We start from the raw sequence: 15232 nt of genomic DNA on the forward strand, positions 1-15232 counted from the left end.
TGTACTTTGCCCTCCCCACCCCAGCTGGGCAGTGCTTCCCCAACCCCACTCCTCCCTCAACGCGCGGGGCTTGATCTGCACCCCCATGCCCCTTCCCTCCCCCAACCACACTTACCAGCTGCACGCAGCTCTCCAAGCTGCCTGGCTCGTATCGGAATTCAGATCGGTATCGACCAATATGACTCCTTAAAAAATCGGCTATTGGTATCAGCTACTGGTACCCAAAAATCTTTATCAGTGCATCCCTAGTATGTGTGTATATTCTAGATAGCCCTGACAAAGGATCCCTGTGCTAATTAGTCCTGACTCATGATTGGAACTGGCTGTTATTGACACAAGTCCTGGAATCGTCCAAAAATGTACATGCACATAAGGTGCGGGGTCTGGCTTCACTTCAGAGGGCAAGGCGGGGTGGAGGGGGGGGCAACAGAGGGATTCTGGGTGAACTCTTTGGGGCCCCATTTCGTGATGCTTGCCAGGCATTTAAAGGCTTAAGAAATGGGAGTAATTGGAAATGGGAAAGAAAGGTTCAGCTCAGTTGTGAGAGTGAAGAGGAAGTTAAAACGTATGCAATATAGTGGCTCACCATGACTTGAAAGTTGGCAGAGAAGGGGTTGAGCACAATGGGCACAACCACATGTCTTATTCAGATCGGCTGCATTAACCTATTGTGTTTTATAGTCATGCTCAGTGTTGGCTGCATTTCATCAACTTCATACTTGCTTTCCATTACTGAGTACAGTAATAGACAATGTATTTAGTGAGATCCCCTTGCATGCAAAAATAAGACAAGGGGCTTTTCTCTCCTGTGCCCACTAGGGGGAAAAACATGATCTTATATTCAAGTAAATATGGTATTCTTTTTTTAATCTCTCTGTGAGCAAGAAGAGTAAGTCCATTAAGTAACCAGCTCAGTATCAAGCAGGAAATCCAGAGTGCCAATGTAATGAACCTAATGCCCTTTTTGTGCCTTAACCACAAAGCTGTTCTTGCTACTACAATCTCCATGACTTTTAGATAAAACTTCAGGTATAATTTTTCCTCCCCAACCCATTTTCTTTCATATAAAAGGCCCCACTGCTTACCATAGACATGCAAAATATACAATCTCCAAGCTCACTATAAAAGAGGGCAATAAAATCATGCAGCACATTTCAAACATTGACCTGAATATCCCAACATCACCATTATATAAATTAGCACAATAAAAAGCCATTTAAAGAGATAAAGAGTAACTTCATAATCTAACTTAATTGCAACTACTTGTGCATGTCTCCAGGAAAATAAAGAAACCTGAAGTACTACAGTGAAGCACTGGAATGGGTTACCTAGAGAGGTGGTGGAATCTCCATCCTTGGTGGTTTTTAAGGCCTGGCTTGACAAAGCCCTGACTAGAACGATCTAGTTGGGGATGGTCCTACTTTGAGCAGGAGTTTGGACTAGATGACCTCATGAGGTTCTTTCCTACCCTAATTTTCTAAGATTCTATGGTTCTGTAGTATGGCTTATGTGACTGCTGTAATTTGGAGTATGGTTCATTGCTGCTTAACTTGGAACAAACCACGTCTTCCCTAAACAGACTGTAAATTTTACAGGATGCCTACCTCACTGAAACTAACAGGGATAGCAAATGGCTAATGCTATTGCTTGGCGGGCAGAAAAAAAAAATGATGCCCCATTACTTGTTTTAATTCCCTATTTTCCTCTCCTTTGGAATTTATTAGGGAAGCAACACACATTTATATCTGATTACCTGCATTAGAATTTTAGAATGTATACCAATGAGTTAAGTATTTGTTTGTTACCAACTTTGCTTCCTTAGAACCTATACGTTGCAACCAGCAAGTAAAATATAAGCTAAGTACCTGTTGAGTACAAAGTTAGAAGAAAAGAGCATAAAGAGACTCCATTCATTTCCTTGGCAAGCATAACCGAGCATAGCTATTTCCCAGGCCAATCTACCTAGCCCAGCACCAGGTACCAGGATATTAACTTTGGAGAAATCCCTGCAACAAAACAAAAATAATAGTTAAGTCTTTATCTGATATCTATTAACAGAATGTAGAGAGATCTGGTCATACATTTTCATATATGACATTAGAATATGCTACAGCGTATAATTTATTTCCTATAATATTTTAGGCTAAACAGACCAGCTGTGAACAGACCTTAAATCAAAACAGTCCACTATCCAGACATTTATGCTGAACAAACAGGTGAAATATCCATAGTTTAATACAAAGTTAAAAAAAACAATTATTTTTCAGCAGTTTAAAAGTTTAAACCATTTCAGTTAAAATGGGTTGCATTTATTCTTAAGGATGACAAAGAAAGGAGAGGGGAAAGATACTTTTGGCCCTTATTTGCTTCTCTAGATGTATGCAGATAACCTGTCAAGTTTTCAAATGTTAGGAATTTAAGTTCTCTGTACCCAGTCAGTCCCCTAAATAAGGAAGTGGGGGGAGGACAACTGCAGAACTAGTAGATTTTTGAAGTTCGAAACACAAAACAAGTAGAACTAGAAAATGACAGAAAACACATTTAGCTTATTACAAAGCCTGCTTTTCTTTTTTATAATAGTTTCTAACCCTATAGTGGTTGTAGTTCTTCAAAACACACAGCTCCAGATTCCACTTGAGGGCATACATCCCATGCAAACAAGATTGGATTCTTTTGAACAACAGGGTCCAGTGGGGTTATGTTTGACCTCTGCCTGGCCTCGTTTGCCATTGTAGTGTATGGAGGGTGTAGAAATCTTAATTTCTGCTCTTTAGTGGGGGTTTTTTGGTGCTTTTATCTATAGAGAAGTTGGGTGAGCCAGGTCCAACTAACGTGATACCTCTTCTAGGCATGTGCTGGGCTTGGTGTGAAAGCGTGCTAAGTTTAATGTAAAGTGCTGTTTTTTTGTTTTGTTTTAACACCTGCAAGCAGCCCTGGTGCCTTAAGTTAGCTTCTGCTCAGCTACTTGGACAACTGATTGCATGACTGTAAACATTAGGCCTGTGCGAAGCAGCAAGTATTTACTTAGGATTCAGATTTGGCCGATTCGAAGGGACAGTGATTTGATTAGGAAATTCAAATCACCGTTCTGATTCGATTCAGCCGAATCGGATCCAAAGATTCAGCACTGCTTCAGAGATCCGGCTGTAGACTAAATAGGCAACAGTCCTCACCACGCTGGACACAGTTGCCTCCAGCTAGTAAGTCTGTTGTGGTGGGCAGAGGGGGGAGGCAAGCAGGGGCATGGGGGAGGAAGAAACTGGGGCTGGGACAAGCTGCCCAGCTGGGGTGGGGAGTACAGGATGCAGGCACATCAGGGCTGGCAGTGGAGGCAACGCCCTGCTGCCGCTTGCCCCCTTCCATCCAGAGTGAGCTATGCCTGCATTGCTCTGACCCCCTTGGCTGGGCAAGCAGCAGCAGGGCATAGCCCCCGCTCCCAATGCTGCCGTGCCTGCATCCTGCATTCCTCCCCCCCCGCCCGAGTCCTGTGGCCCCTCGCTCCAGCTGGGCAGCTTTGTCTCAGCCCCAGGCAACCCCAATCCCTCCCTCCCACATGCCCCTTACCTCCCCCCTCTGCCCACAACAGACTTACCAGCTGGAGGCAGCTATGTCCAGTGTGGCAAAGACTGCTGTCCATTTAGTTTATGGCCAAATCTCCAAAACAGCGTCAAATCTTTTCCAAATCAATTCAGAGCCTGCCAATTCGATTCGGACCTTTTAATTGGTCTTCCAATTCATTTTGGATTCAGAGATTTGGCCACTGAATTGGGCCAAATCTCCTTCAAATCAAATCGGCTACCGAAGCTTTGCACAGCCCTAGTGAACATCCAACTTGAAAACTCTTTGCAGAAAACAACAAAAGGTGAACTCTATGTGCCACTTTGCATACAGGAGGACATTGCTGGAGAGGCCAGAAAGATCACTTGTCTTGGGCACATGTGGGAATAGATACATTCCTTTACTAGAGCATAACCAGACTTAACACAATCCAAAATCCATTTAAGACTCCAGTACCATTTACCCTTTAACCTTCTCAGCAAACACTACAATCAGTATATCAGAGAATGGCTAGCAAGAATCATATGAGACTCCAGTACCATTTACCCTTTAACTGTCTCAGCAAACACTACAATCAGTACATCAGAGACTGTCTCACTCGGTCTTCAGCATCCAACATATGAGGATTTTGTTGACTTGAGAAGGGACAGGGTTTCAGGAACATATTGGCTAACATGGAAGTCGGACAACTACCAGGATTTACCCAGAGTTTCTGTTCCTGTGGTGTTATAAAGCGACCTGCTATTACATATTATATCATTTTCCTCAAGGGTACTGATTCCTGCCAAAGGGTTGAAGATCTGATGCCCACTTGTCAGTTGATGTAATTCTCTGTTGTGGAACTGCCCACAAACACAGGATTTTGACAGACTTTCACGGACAGAAAAGCCTTTCAAATGAATCCAATAGCCAAGTTCCTGAGTTCCCAAACATGAATAGAAGCAGCTCTACCAATGGTCCTCATTTGCAGCAATAATGAAAGGATATGCCTTTTCAGACTTGTGTTATATCAGTCTACCAGTCTGAAGATGCTATGTCCGTTTGATAGATAAACGTATTTCAGTCACCTCTGTAAGGACCACAGAGGACTCTGGCATGCTAACAAATACAGCACAATGTTTCCTAGTAGCTTACGGCAAGCATTTGCATGTTTGAGTTTGGATCAAAGCTAGACAGATAACCTAGTAGGGTTTACCTAAAGCTCCAAATTGTGGATGATCAAAAGTTTGGTAGAACGTGCCAAATTTGATGGAAACAGCCTTTCCACCCAGGAGCTCCAAGGATCAATTCTGCATGTAAAAATGAGGTTGCCTCTGCCTGTGCTGCTGTAACTATTTGGGAAGCTGCCTTTTAAAGAACAGAATGTAGAACCCCAGAAAATTTAGTATGGCAAGCAAAACATTACTGAAGGGTTCACTGCTCGGAAAGGAAAGGAAAGACACTGTTTATGATCCGGATCTTACAAAGGAGTCTCAGTATTTTTTAAACAGGCAGACCTACTTCATAGACCAGGGGTTCCCAAACTTTTCATGCCGCGGTCCAACAAAGTGCAGACTAGCAGTCACAGTTAACTGCAGCCAGAATTTCCAGCTGGAGGACAGGTAAGGATACCCCCACCTCCCAGGCCCACCTCTGGGAGGTCGCAGCGATTTGCTGGTTTCTGGTCAGGCAGCCGACCTGCCGTGGCCCAGGACCGGGCTGCAGTGCAGGGATTGAGAACCCCTGCCATAGACCATATAGATGTCTGATCAAATGAATCAAGAGTTGTTTGAAATACAATAAGAAATCAAACTAGCTGTTATAAGGCTGAGCTATTGAGCGAAGCTTTGCAATGACTTCCCAGAGCCGCTCAAAATAAAAGACAAACCCAATACCAGGCCAAGCATTTTTCAGCTGTCAGACTCAGGCAATGGTTTTGACTGAGGCTTTCTATATCAAAGGTAGGCAACCTTTTCCAGTTATGGGCCAGAATGAGCTAATCCAGGTCAGAGATGGGAGGGCACTAAAACCCAATTGCTGCTGTCATGGGTCCTCTCCACAGTGGAACGGTAACAGCTTCTACAGCTGAAGTCCCCCACCTACCAAATACCAAAGCTCCACATCTGCAGGCTGAATACAGGTTTCCAACCTATTCTATATGGTCCTAGTACTGAGCATTTTGCCCATGTCAAAGATGGATTGCGCTTGGCAAACCTCCTTATTTTAGGCTGGTACTTACAGCTACTTCCAAACTTTAGTGCTGAATCTTTAAATAGAGATCTCAATTGTCAAAGGCTGTTTTGGAGAGGTTCTCCATCTCTATTTCTTGAAGCGGGATTGGTCCTGTGCTCCTTGTTCCTCTTACCCAATATATGACTGAGTGCGGACAGTAAGATGAGTTTGCACTCAGTGTTACAAAATCTCAGTGTAGTATCAGTTTACATCTGTACTTCACACTGTGCTATTATGGAAAACAGAGTGCATAGGGGACAGGTGTTGCTCCAATGAACAACCGCTATTCAGAAGAATGTAATTTTCCATGTGCACTTAAGAGCGGAATCAGAGTGGAACCACTTAAAGAAAATATTTTACCCACATATCTATATAAATTTAATACCCTCTTCAATTAAAATCTGGGAAAGTTCTCAATCTAAATCATAGAGTCTTCCAATAAAAACAGGAGGTAACGTCTTATTTTTCTAGGATAAACCAAACAAGCAAAAATTTAAGATGATTTGTCTGCACAAGGAAAACTGTATAAAAACTCATTTTTCCTTTCATATATCTCTAGCCACAAAGTCTCTACATATATATAAGACTTAAAAAAAACTACATGTGACTGGTATGAAAGATGCAACAATCCTAAATTCTCCAGATTATGGAGGTAAAAAAAATGATATGCAAAGGCTTCATATTATTTTAAGCTCATTTTAGCAGATTGGATCTTCCAAGAGTTGGCACAATCCATTTGTGGCATAGCCTAAGCATGAAGAGGAATAAAGGAAAGCCAGCTAGCTTTGGAAACAATGAACTTCAAAACTATTAATCCAGAATCCTGTAAAGAAAAGGGCTGACCAGATCTTAGTCGTAGACAATCTAGCTGTAGCAAGTTAATTGGCTGGAAGTAAGGGATGGAGGGCACAGGTCTTACTGCAGATCAGTTGATCCATGGCAAGCTGATGGTCAGACGCCCACCCCTGCTCCATGGGAAATGGGGGGGGGGGGGGGGGGGGGGGAGAACACATGACACCAGGGGGCGGGAAAGAGGTAATTATTGAACATGTTTCTGGCTTGCCTGATAATCTAGTAACAATACAATCAATTGCTATACTAGGGAATGGATTAAAATCCCAAAGTCCAAACTACTGCTTCTCCCTTGAGTCAAGATACTCAATCCAAGAAACTGCTATAGTAGAGGTATTGAAGAAATGTCTGAAACATCTTACATGACCCAGCTCTACTTCATGACTCATGACTGGAATACTACTATCCACTTTTAACAGTTAAACATTTCTTCAGGTCCTCTGATTGTAAGTAATTGGATATTGATGATAGTCAGAAAATAAACACTTATAAAGACAGTGAGAAAAAGATAACTGCATGAAGAACAAGTAATTTAGCTTATGGATATCAACAAACACACTGGATAAAGCAAAGTGCCTAATAAAGTTTGTCCAGGTTCTTAACCTACACTGTATTTCAAGTTCTAATAACACTTCCTCAGAGCAACAACTTCACAGAGATATAACATTTGTTATATTATTCTTTCTGTTACTACAGGCAGCTTTTAAGACAGAACATGATCAATAGTAAAGAGTTCAGAGGGCTTGCTCAGTGTGGCCAACTTCAGGGCCCTGTGGTTTGGAATGTGGCAAAAATGCAGACATGACAGATTTTATGCATGTTACCATCAAGCCATTTTCACTATTTTATATAAAGATTCTGTGGCGAGACTCAGAGAAACATATGAATGACAACACCACAGAAGTCTGGGGAAAAACTGACTTTACATCACCTTTTCATCTCTTGGATTCTGGACTATTTGGGAGCCTGAAGTGAATGCATCCAGCACTATAGGATTAGAGGATTTAATCATGTTAGCCTTCTTATAAAGTAATTAGGCAAGGGATCACAATAACAATGAAAACTAGCTTATTATACACAGTAGAAAAACAAGCAATTATAACTCAGTGGATGGAGGTATTCTGGACAGAGAACTAAGCAGCCAATGTGGTCTGGATTTTCTTCAGAGAAAAAATATGAAACTGCATGATGTCAAATCACCTTTTTCACTGGCTATATAACTGGGTGATATTTTGAAACCTTGTGCTTTTTAAATAATTTTTTAAGAATAAAAAGTCATATACTTTTACTCACAATACCAGCACAAATAGAACCCATGCAACTTACGCCAACTAGGCTCTCTGCATGTACAACAAAGGCTATTTACATTTTGGAAGCTTTCATTAACTGTCTTATGTTTCTTGTTACTTATTCCCTTTATCCCCTGTAACACAATACACACAACACACACAGGCCAATCAGCATTACCAAGCTTGACGCAGCTCCTTAAGTGCAGGCTATTTGTAGGTGAAAGTATATATTTCTACAATAGAACTTCCTCCTTATACTTAGAGCAGTCCTCCACTGGAACATCTGGCTATTCTTGAAGGCTTCATCTCAAATTTCCCCATTTCCTGACTTCCTGCAATCAATCCTGGCTGGAGAAAAAACATCTCTTGCTCCATATGAGTTTATGAAATCTATATACAACTACCAGAAATCTTTCAGGACTTCATGCTGGTCAGTAAAGTGATCATTCCCTTAAGTCTTGAAACCACTCCTCCCTACCAATACCCTGAAAGTTGACCCAGGTTGGCACTGCTCTTTCATGCCAGGCAAGTTCCCTTTTCTACCAGCTTAGAGGTCATTGAAAAGAAACTCCAAAGTACACAAATGAGGAAAAAAAAGTGAATACTGACCTATCGTATCTACTATTCCGAAATAAAACACTCTGAAGATATAAGACCTCTGGTCTCCAGCAAATAAACCAACTTGGATACAAAGAACTGACATAATGTACAACAGACAGACAGAAATAAGTATTTTAAGAGCTCTAAAGAACCTTTAAATATTAAGTTGAACCTTAGAATTAACAAGGCAAGCATTTAAAAATAATAAAACACAAACAAATAAAAAACACTTGTTTATAATTTAAAAACATTAAACACTTGAATTTTTTTTTTTTTTTTACATAAAGTGACTTTACACTCAGAGTACACCCAAATAATGACTTAGTGATCTAACTAAACCTGTGGTTAAGATTATTTGAGACAATCCAAGGGACAGAAACCACAGATTCACAATCAGCATTTCAGAATACTCACAGTAGTCCTACAGCTACAGGAACAGGAGTGTCAAATGTACTAGATGGTAGCAAGTCAACAAAAGTTCCTTTAAAAGATTGAAAATATTGCTTCCTATAGGCAAGTCTAAAGCTCTGGCTTGAGCCAATTGAACACAGATCTAGGGTTTTGATGTACACAACTTTACATATGCAATATTAACATCATGAAACTTTTACACAGTATTGCTACCTTCAGAAAAGCCAAAGTCAAGGATGCTTGGAAAAGAGAACTATCAACTGAATGGAATGTTCCTAAGGACATTAGGTAAGTCTAAAAAAATATCTTACTCACTGCATCTAGCTGAAAAGTTATCTTGAATGACATTTTTCCAGAAATACTTCAATGCAGGCTACTATCTGAAAAGTCTGTATGCCTCTAAACAAGATAACAACAATAATAAGAAACACACGTTTAGTAAATGTATTTTATAAGTATTTGTCAAAACAGCTGGATAAGACATGTTGTCAGGTGGAAAAGTAATTTATATTTGAAAAGTATACACAAAGTTATATATTTAAAAAGAAATGTCATTAAGAACAATTTGCAATGTGGAAAAATAGCAATGAAGGAAAGCATTTCTGCTTTTCTCTGCTCTCTCTTTAAAATAAGAACGAACACGAGCCTTCCCTCAAAAACTTACTGAAACAACTTTTCTGTGTACCACATGATCAAATTCTGTCAACCACTGGAGGAACAAAGGGCCTGTCACAGAAAACACTACGTCACATTACTCCTACTCAAGTTGTGGGTCCTTTAGCCAAGCACTTCAAATACAACAGCATAAGAGGAAGAGAGGTAGAGCTTTACAGTTCAAAAATCGAATATGTCGTAATGAATTATGTAAATAACCATAAAAATGGTTGTAATTTTTGTACTATTTTCTACTACTATTTCTGTACTACGTACAACTGAAGCACTCTTCAATAGTGAGCTTATGCAGGAAACGCTAATGTAAGCTAGTTACCAGACATGTCTACATCTCTAAAGAAAAGCAAACACCTAAAAAGAAAACAAAACAAAACAGATCTCCTAACCAAACATGGATGGAAACCACAAGAGAAGCCCAATTTGTTCTTATACATAAGTGAAATGACACTTATTCCCCTCACTATCACAAGTACTTGATATTATAAAAACACTGCTTATGGCTTCATATAAAGCAGAATTTAAATTTTGCAAAGCTTTAACCTCTTAGTTGGTAATGAATACACTACCACTTGAAGCACATAATAAACATGTTTAAAAAATTTTGGTTTCACTTTTTGCAATGTAAATACTTAGATTTAGAGATAAATGTAAATAAATGGATTTCTAAATAAAAGCTCTCATTTGAGGGCAAAATATATAAATAAATAAAATGATGATACATGATTTTTCCTAGTACTTGGAGTACACATGTTTAAAAAACTAGTGTATTTGCAACTGTTTTCATTAAACTTGTCTGCTGCCAACCAGATTTGCCTTTGCAAGTTCAAGGTCACAAAACTGTGTGGTCTGGGTACTGACACATCACCATGCCCATCTACAAATCTGAACTAAAACTTTTTCATCGAGTCAAAACACAAAACTGATCATAACCTTTAAGACAAAGGCTGGTACTAAACAAATCTCTTACAAGATAACGCCACTGACCATTTTATGTTTGAACTACATGAACATACCTATAAAATGTAAAACCAGGTAATAAACCATTAAAACCTACAAAGACAAATTTTCATTTTTATCATAGTTTACGGGGGAATTTTACAAACAGAAATATAGTTTTAACTTATATTTTTACTAAACTTACCATAGTTTTTTCTACAATTGAAGACATTCTTGAATGTCTTGCATCTAACAAGGGAAAGGTATTAAAGTTATATTTTTTAGTGTACTAGAAATATTCCCATAAAAACTCTTAGGTAAGGCATGGTGCTACAGCATCACCTAAGATAAGTTTTAAGAAGTAAAAACTCAAAAAAAAAAAAAAAAATATCTGGTAAACTCCCTGACATGAGCATTTGACCATAAACAACATAACAAACAAACAAATTAACAAAACAAAAAAACCCAAAAAGACACGACCACGCAGTTCGCCATGGTTGACAGTCTGCACAAAACACCTGAACAAAACACCAGACAGTATCTGTAGATCTGCCTCCAGACTGGTTCTATGCAGAAGGCCTGTGGTAGCTTCTTGCTATACTGAGACTCAGTCCCTATTTGCATGAATACCATGTTAACAAGTAATATTAAAGTAATATCAGATCAAACTAGCACCTCAGAGTTAATCCTGCCCTCAGATACACTCAATAAAAAGTTTTAAAAGATGCAATTTAACCAATGTCTGCAACCAAGACTGGACCTGAATGTTTGCAAGACAGAATTCTAAATATAATAAAATGATAGTGGGGATGATACAAGTCTCCTCTTTCTTCTTCCCCTTCAATCAAGGATCACCCAATTTTAAAATTTCCCCTTCCTGTTCAGTAACAACTTCTTTTCAGGTACAGTCAGTCAGACATGGATCTTGCCACAGCATCCCTGGCAGCTACAAACCTGGAACTTTTGATTTCTTCTACTTAGCTACTGCTAAATCAATGGGATTAGCCATACTCCTTTGAAAAAGTTGTCACATGATAAAAATATCGGATGCTCAATATCATCCCAAGACCATGTCATTATTTCATTACATCAATCTTCCTTTTTCTATACTTCCTACTCCACTATTCTCTACAACAGCATAAATGTTCTGAGTTAACTTAAAACTACTTGCAACTTTACTTTATACTTTGCATTTCAAACTTTTTTTACCCTATAAACCCCCTTTAAGTGTATAAGTGTAAGCCCTTCATAAAAATAAATCTCAAGATTCAAAACACTATTTACCATTTCTCTTTTGGAAAGTTCTTTATAATTTCACTAATGATTGGCTGGTAACAGGAATCTCTCTCGGGTTTCCCCTCTTCACTCCAGTCTCTTACAAACTGTTTCAAAGTAGATTTTAATTTATCCATGTCAAATGTTGAAGCTGGCATAATCTTCCCATTTCCCTGCTTAAAGTGTAAAGAAAAGTTAGCAAAAAAACCCCCAAAAAACCCAAACACAGTTCTGAATTTTAACGCAGACATGCTATAAGGGCTATATGGGTGGTTTAGTTGATAAAGCACTCGCCTTCTCACCTCTGGGACCAGGGCTCAAGTCCAGGTTAGAGTCCTAAATGAAATGAGTTTGGTGGTCTCAGCTCAGCCCTCAATAGACCAGGGTCCACATCAGAAAACCAACAAATTATATGGCTTAATTGAGCACAATTGTAGTCCTTATTCAGGAAAGGACCAGGGCTTAGCTAGGATGGAGACTGAACAACCTCTGAGAGGGATCTCCCTCCAGGTCATTGATGAGGCAGCATGGAGAAGCTCACACTGGAGCTGCCCAGAACTGTACCTAGCCTGTGGATACAAAAAAAGAGGACTTCAGTTTCCATCATTGCCAGTCCCTTAATCTCCATAAGTGCAAAACTTCATTTTTTTAAGTTAAAAAAAAATATGCCACACTGAAAAATGTTTATCAAATAGTGGGGAAATTACACTGAATTTTACAGAATAACAATGCCCAAAATAGTTAACATCTAAAATTCTGAGATTTAGAATTTTATAAATGAAAATGGTACAGAAAGCATTGTTTATGTTCAATGCAGCCAATTAAAAATCTACTTAAAAAAAACAAAAACAAACTTACAAAGGAATTAGAACTCCACCAAAGTTCTATTACACTGGTGTGCTATACAAACAATTACTGACACTTGCCATAGCAGACTCACAGACAGTTCTCGAGTGATTATTTAAACTGCTGGACAAAATAATACAAGATTTCTTTATTTGGAAAAAAAAAAAAGTGCTAGTCATTGATTAATCCTGCAACACATGCAAATGTTGTGGGAGAGATGTAAGCAAATAGGAAAATAAAAATTTTAAAAAATGGGTTGACAGAAAAGAAAAATTAAAACCACCAGGTGAAAACAGTAAAGGTTAAAAAGAAAAACCCAAACAAACATTTTTCCTTTTGAAATATGAAATACAAAAATAAAATCTTAACATACATCTTCTGCATACTCTCTATTTTCAAACATATGTGGGCAGTCATTCACAATAGTCTGTAGTATCTCCTGATTATGATCAATGCATGTCCGAATCTTGTCCAAGTGAAGAAGAAATTGAGGAAGTAGGTTCTGCTGGTTGGCTGGGAGGGATCTAAACTGTCTCTCTGTTCTGTTCACTCGCTCATGCATATTAGTTCTAGAAAATAAGAGAGTTAAAGTTGTCAGCATGAACTAAAAATGCAGAGAATGCATACTTAAATATGATGATCACATAAAATTGCATATGATCGCATATGATGATCTTGAAAAATGCAGAGAACGCATACTTAAATATAGTATGATGATCAAATGCTGTACCTTAATCTGCCTTTTTTTTTTAATTTCATACTCCAATCAAGATCAGAAACAATTCCACAACATTTTTACAGACTACCTGGTGATTTTAGACTGCTACATGCATAGCTAAAATCCCCAGGTTTATGCACAACCAATCGGGGTGCTGGTTTACAGAGAGATCTATGTTTTAAAATCTCTTTTCTTGATTTTGGAATACACACAATTGGGAAATAGTGCACAATTGTGCACAGAAAAAATAAGGAGCACATTATTATGAACTATGATATACAAGACAACTTTTTAATAAAATGGTTACTATCACAAGACCCATTTGCATTCATGCCACCATAATCCCACAAAACTTTTAAGCATGCTTAACTTTTCACAGGATGAAAAATCCAAAGACATGAACACTACTCAAAAATGCATGAATGTAGATCTTTATAGTGTGGCTCTTAGCTGTTAAATATGAATTAAGCCTGTGCTAATAAATACTCACACCATAAATGTGTAAGGTAACATGGCTTTGTTCTTATATTTTCAAAGCATGACATTTTAAGGACGTTTTACAGAGCCTTCTAGTTTGCAGCATTTCATTCTACTGATCTGCGGAATAATTTCACTCAGAGCATGGCTGTTAAGATCCTCTTATTTCCTAATTTTGTATTTGTGCAGCCAGAGTTCCAGAGAGACCCTTTGATGCCAGCCACCACCTCCCTACAGTTTAGACATAGATACCGCATTATTGACACTAATTTTTCAACTGGTGATATTTCAACTGAATGACACAAAAGGAATGCCAAAGATGCTGGGAACACCCTGCATCACATGGTAGGGTTTCCCATACATGTCACAGGTGCCCATATCAAGGCCCAATATTTTATTCCAGCCTTCAAAAAGTTAAAACTGTCAGCAAACAATAGAGAAGAGGTCAAAACCTCCATTCCAGCCTAAAGGTCCCATACATGTTTGCCTTCCATTATCAAGACAAAGCCACTGCAGCATAGCGGGTCTGGGGAATTACTTCAGTGGATCGGGTTTAAAACACACAAACCCCCAAAACAAACATCCAAAAACCCCCACTTGCTCTGTAGGGTGACAACATCTTAAATTAGCTTTATGAGCCTGGAGCAACCGAAGGTCTGGCAGTTGCAACAAAAAGGGCACAGACACAGAAACGAATCTGCTGCACCTCCAAAGCCTGTTCTTTAGGGCTGAAACGGATTTCTCCATTCTACACAAAAAAGAAAGAACTTCGTTTCAGGGGTGGGTTTTTTCCCCTTGTTCACTCCTCTGGAAAGGCCATACAGTGGTTCCCAAACTGTGGGTCCCAACCCCAGATGGGGTGGCAGGGGAGCTGTGGGTTGGGAGCAAGGGAATAGGGTCATATATGAGGTCGCTCTGAGGAAAACGTTTGGGAAGCGCTGCCTTAGCTACTGGATTTACTCCAATCCAAGACGAAAACCCCCATCTTCAACACAGGGAAATAAAAGCCTCGGCTTGGATCTGAGCAGCTCTGGCACCAACCCAGAGGCAGCAGCAACAGGGGTGGCTTCAGGTCGTCAGGTTGGGGATGAAGTGAGCAGGCTGCTGCAGCCCCCCACTGTTGCCCGGGCTGGACCCAGCATGTGGACGAGCAGCAGGGAGGGGTGAGGGAGCCAGAGCTCAGGGTTGGGCAGCCCCGGGGAGGGTCAGTGGCGCAGGCGCCGTCGGAACCCCGGGGGATTGTCAGAGGAGAGGGCGCCAAGCGGCGTGGGCCCAGTGAGTACCCGTAGTAGCGGAAGGCGTTGATGATCCTCCGGAAGTGCTCCCGTTCCAGCCGCTCCTCCTCCGCTTCCAGCTCGGCCCCCGGCGCGCGCGGCTCCCGCCGCCC

The 15232-nt window shown here is 39.9% G+C and overlaps 1 protein-coding gene across 6 annotated transcripts in view; it reads right to left on the bottom strand.

The window, feature by feature from the left end:
* CARNMT1 (carnosine N-methyltransferase 1) overlaps window positions 1–15225 on the bottom strand; it is a 39059-nt gene extending 23834 nt beyond the window's left edge. For 2 of the 6 annotated variants that reach the window (XM_025210652.1, XM_014522526.2), the window contains exons 1-4: window positions 15129–15225; window positions 13024–13219; window positions 11814–11977; window positions 1866–2006 (exon numbers count right to left, since the gene is read on the bottom strand). In XM_025210652.1, coding sequence (XP_025066437.1) covers window positions 1866–2006; window positions 11814–11977; window positions 13024–13212 — 494 coding nt within the window. In that variant the 5' untranslated portion in view covers window positions 13213–13219; window positions 15129–15225. The other 4 variants (XM_025210650.1, XM_025210653.1, XM_014522521.2 and 1 more) reach the window with 3 other exon arrangements.
* Between the last annotated feature and the right edge of the window lie 7 nt (window positions 15226–15232).

Source organism: Alligator sinensis, unplaced genomic scaffold (genome assembly GCF_000455745.1).
Source record: "Alligator sinensis unplaced genomic scaffold, ASM45574v1 scaffold204_1, whole genome shotgun sequence".
In the NCBI taxonomy this organism is placed as follows: domain Eukaryota; kingdom Metazoa; phylum Chordata; order Crocodylia; family Alligatoridae; genus Alligator; species Alligator sinensis.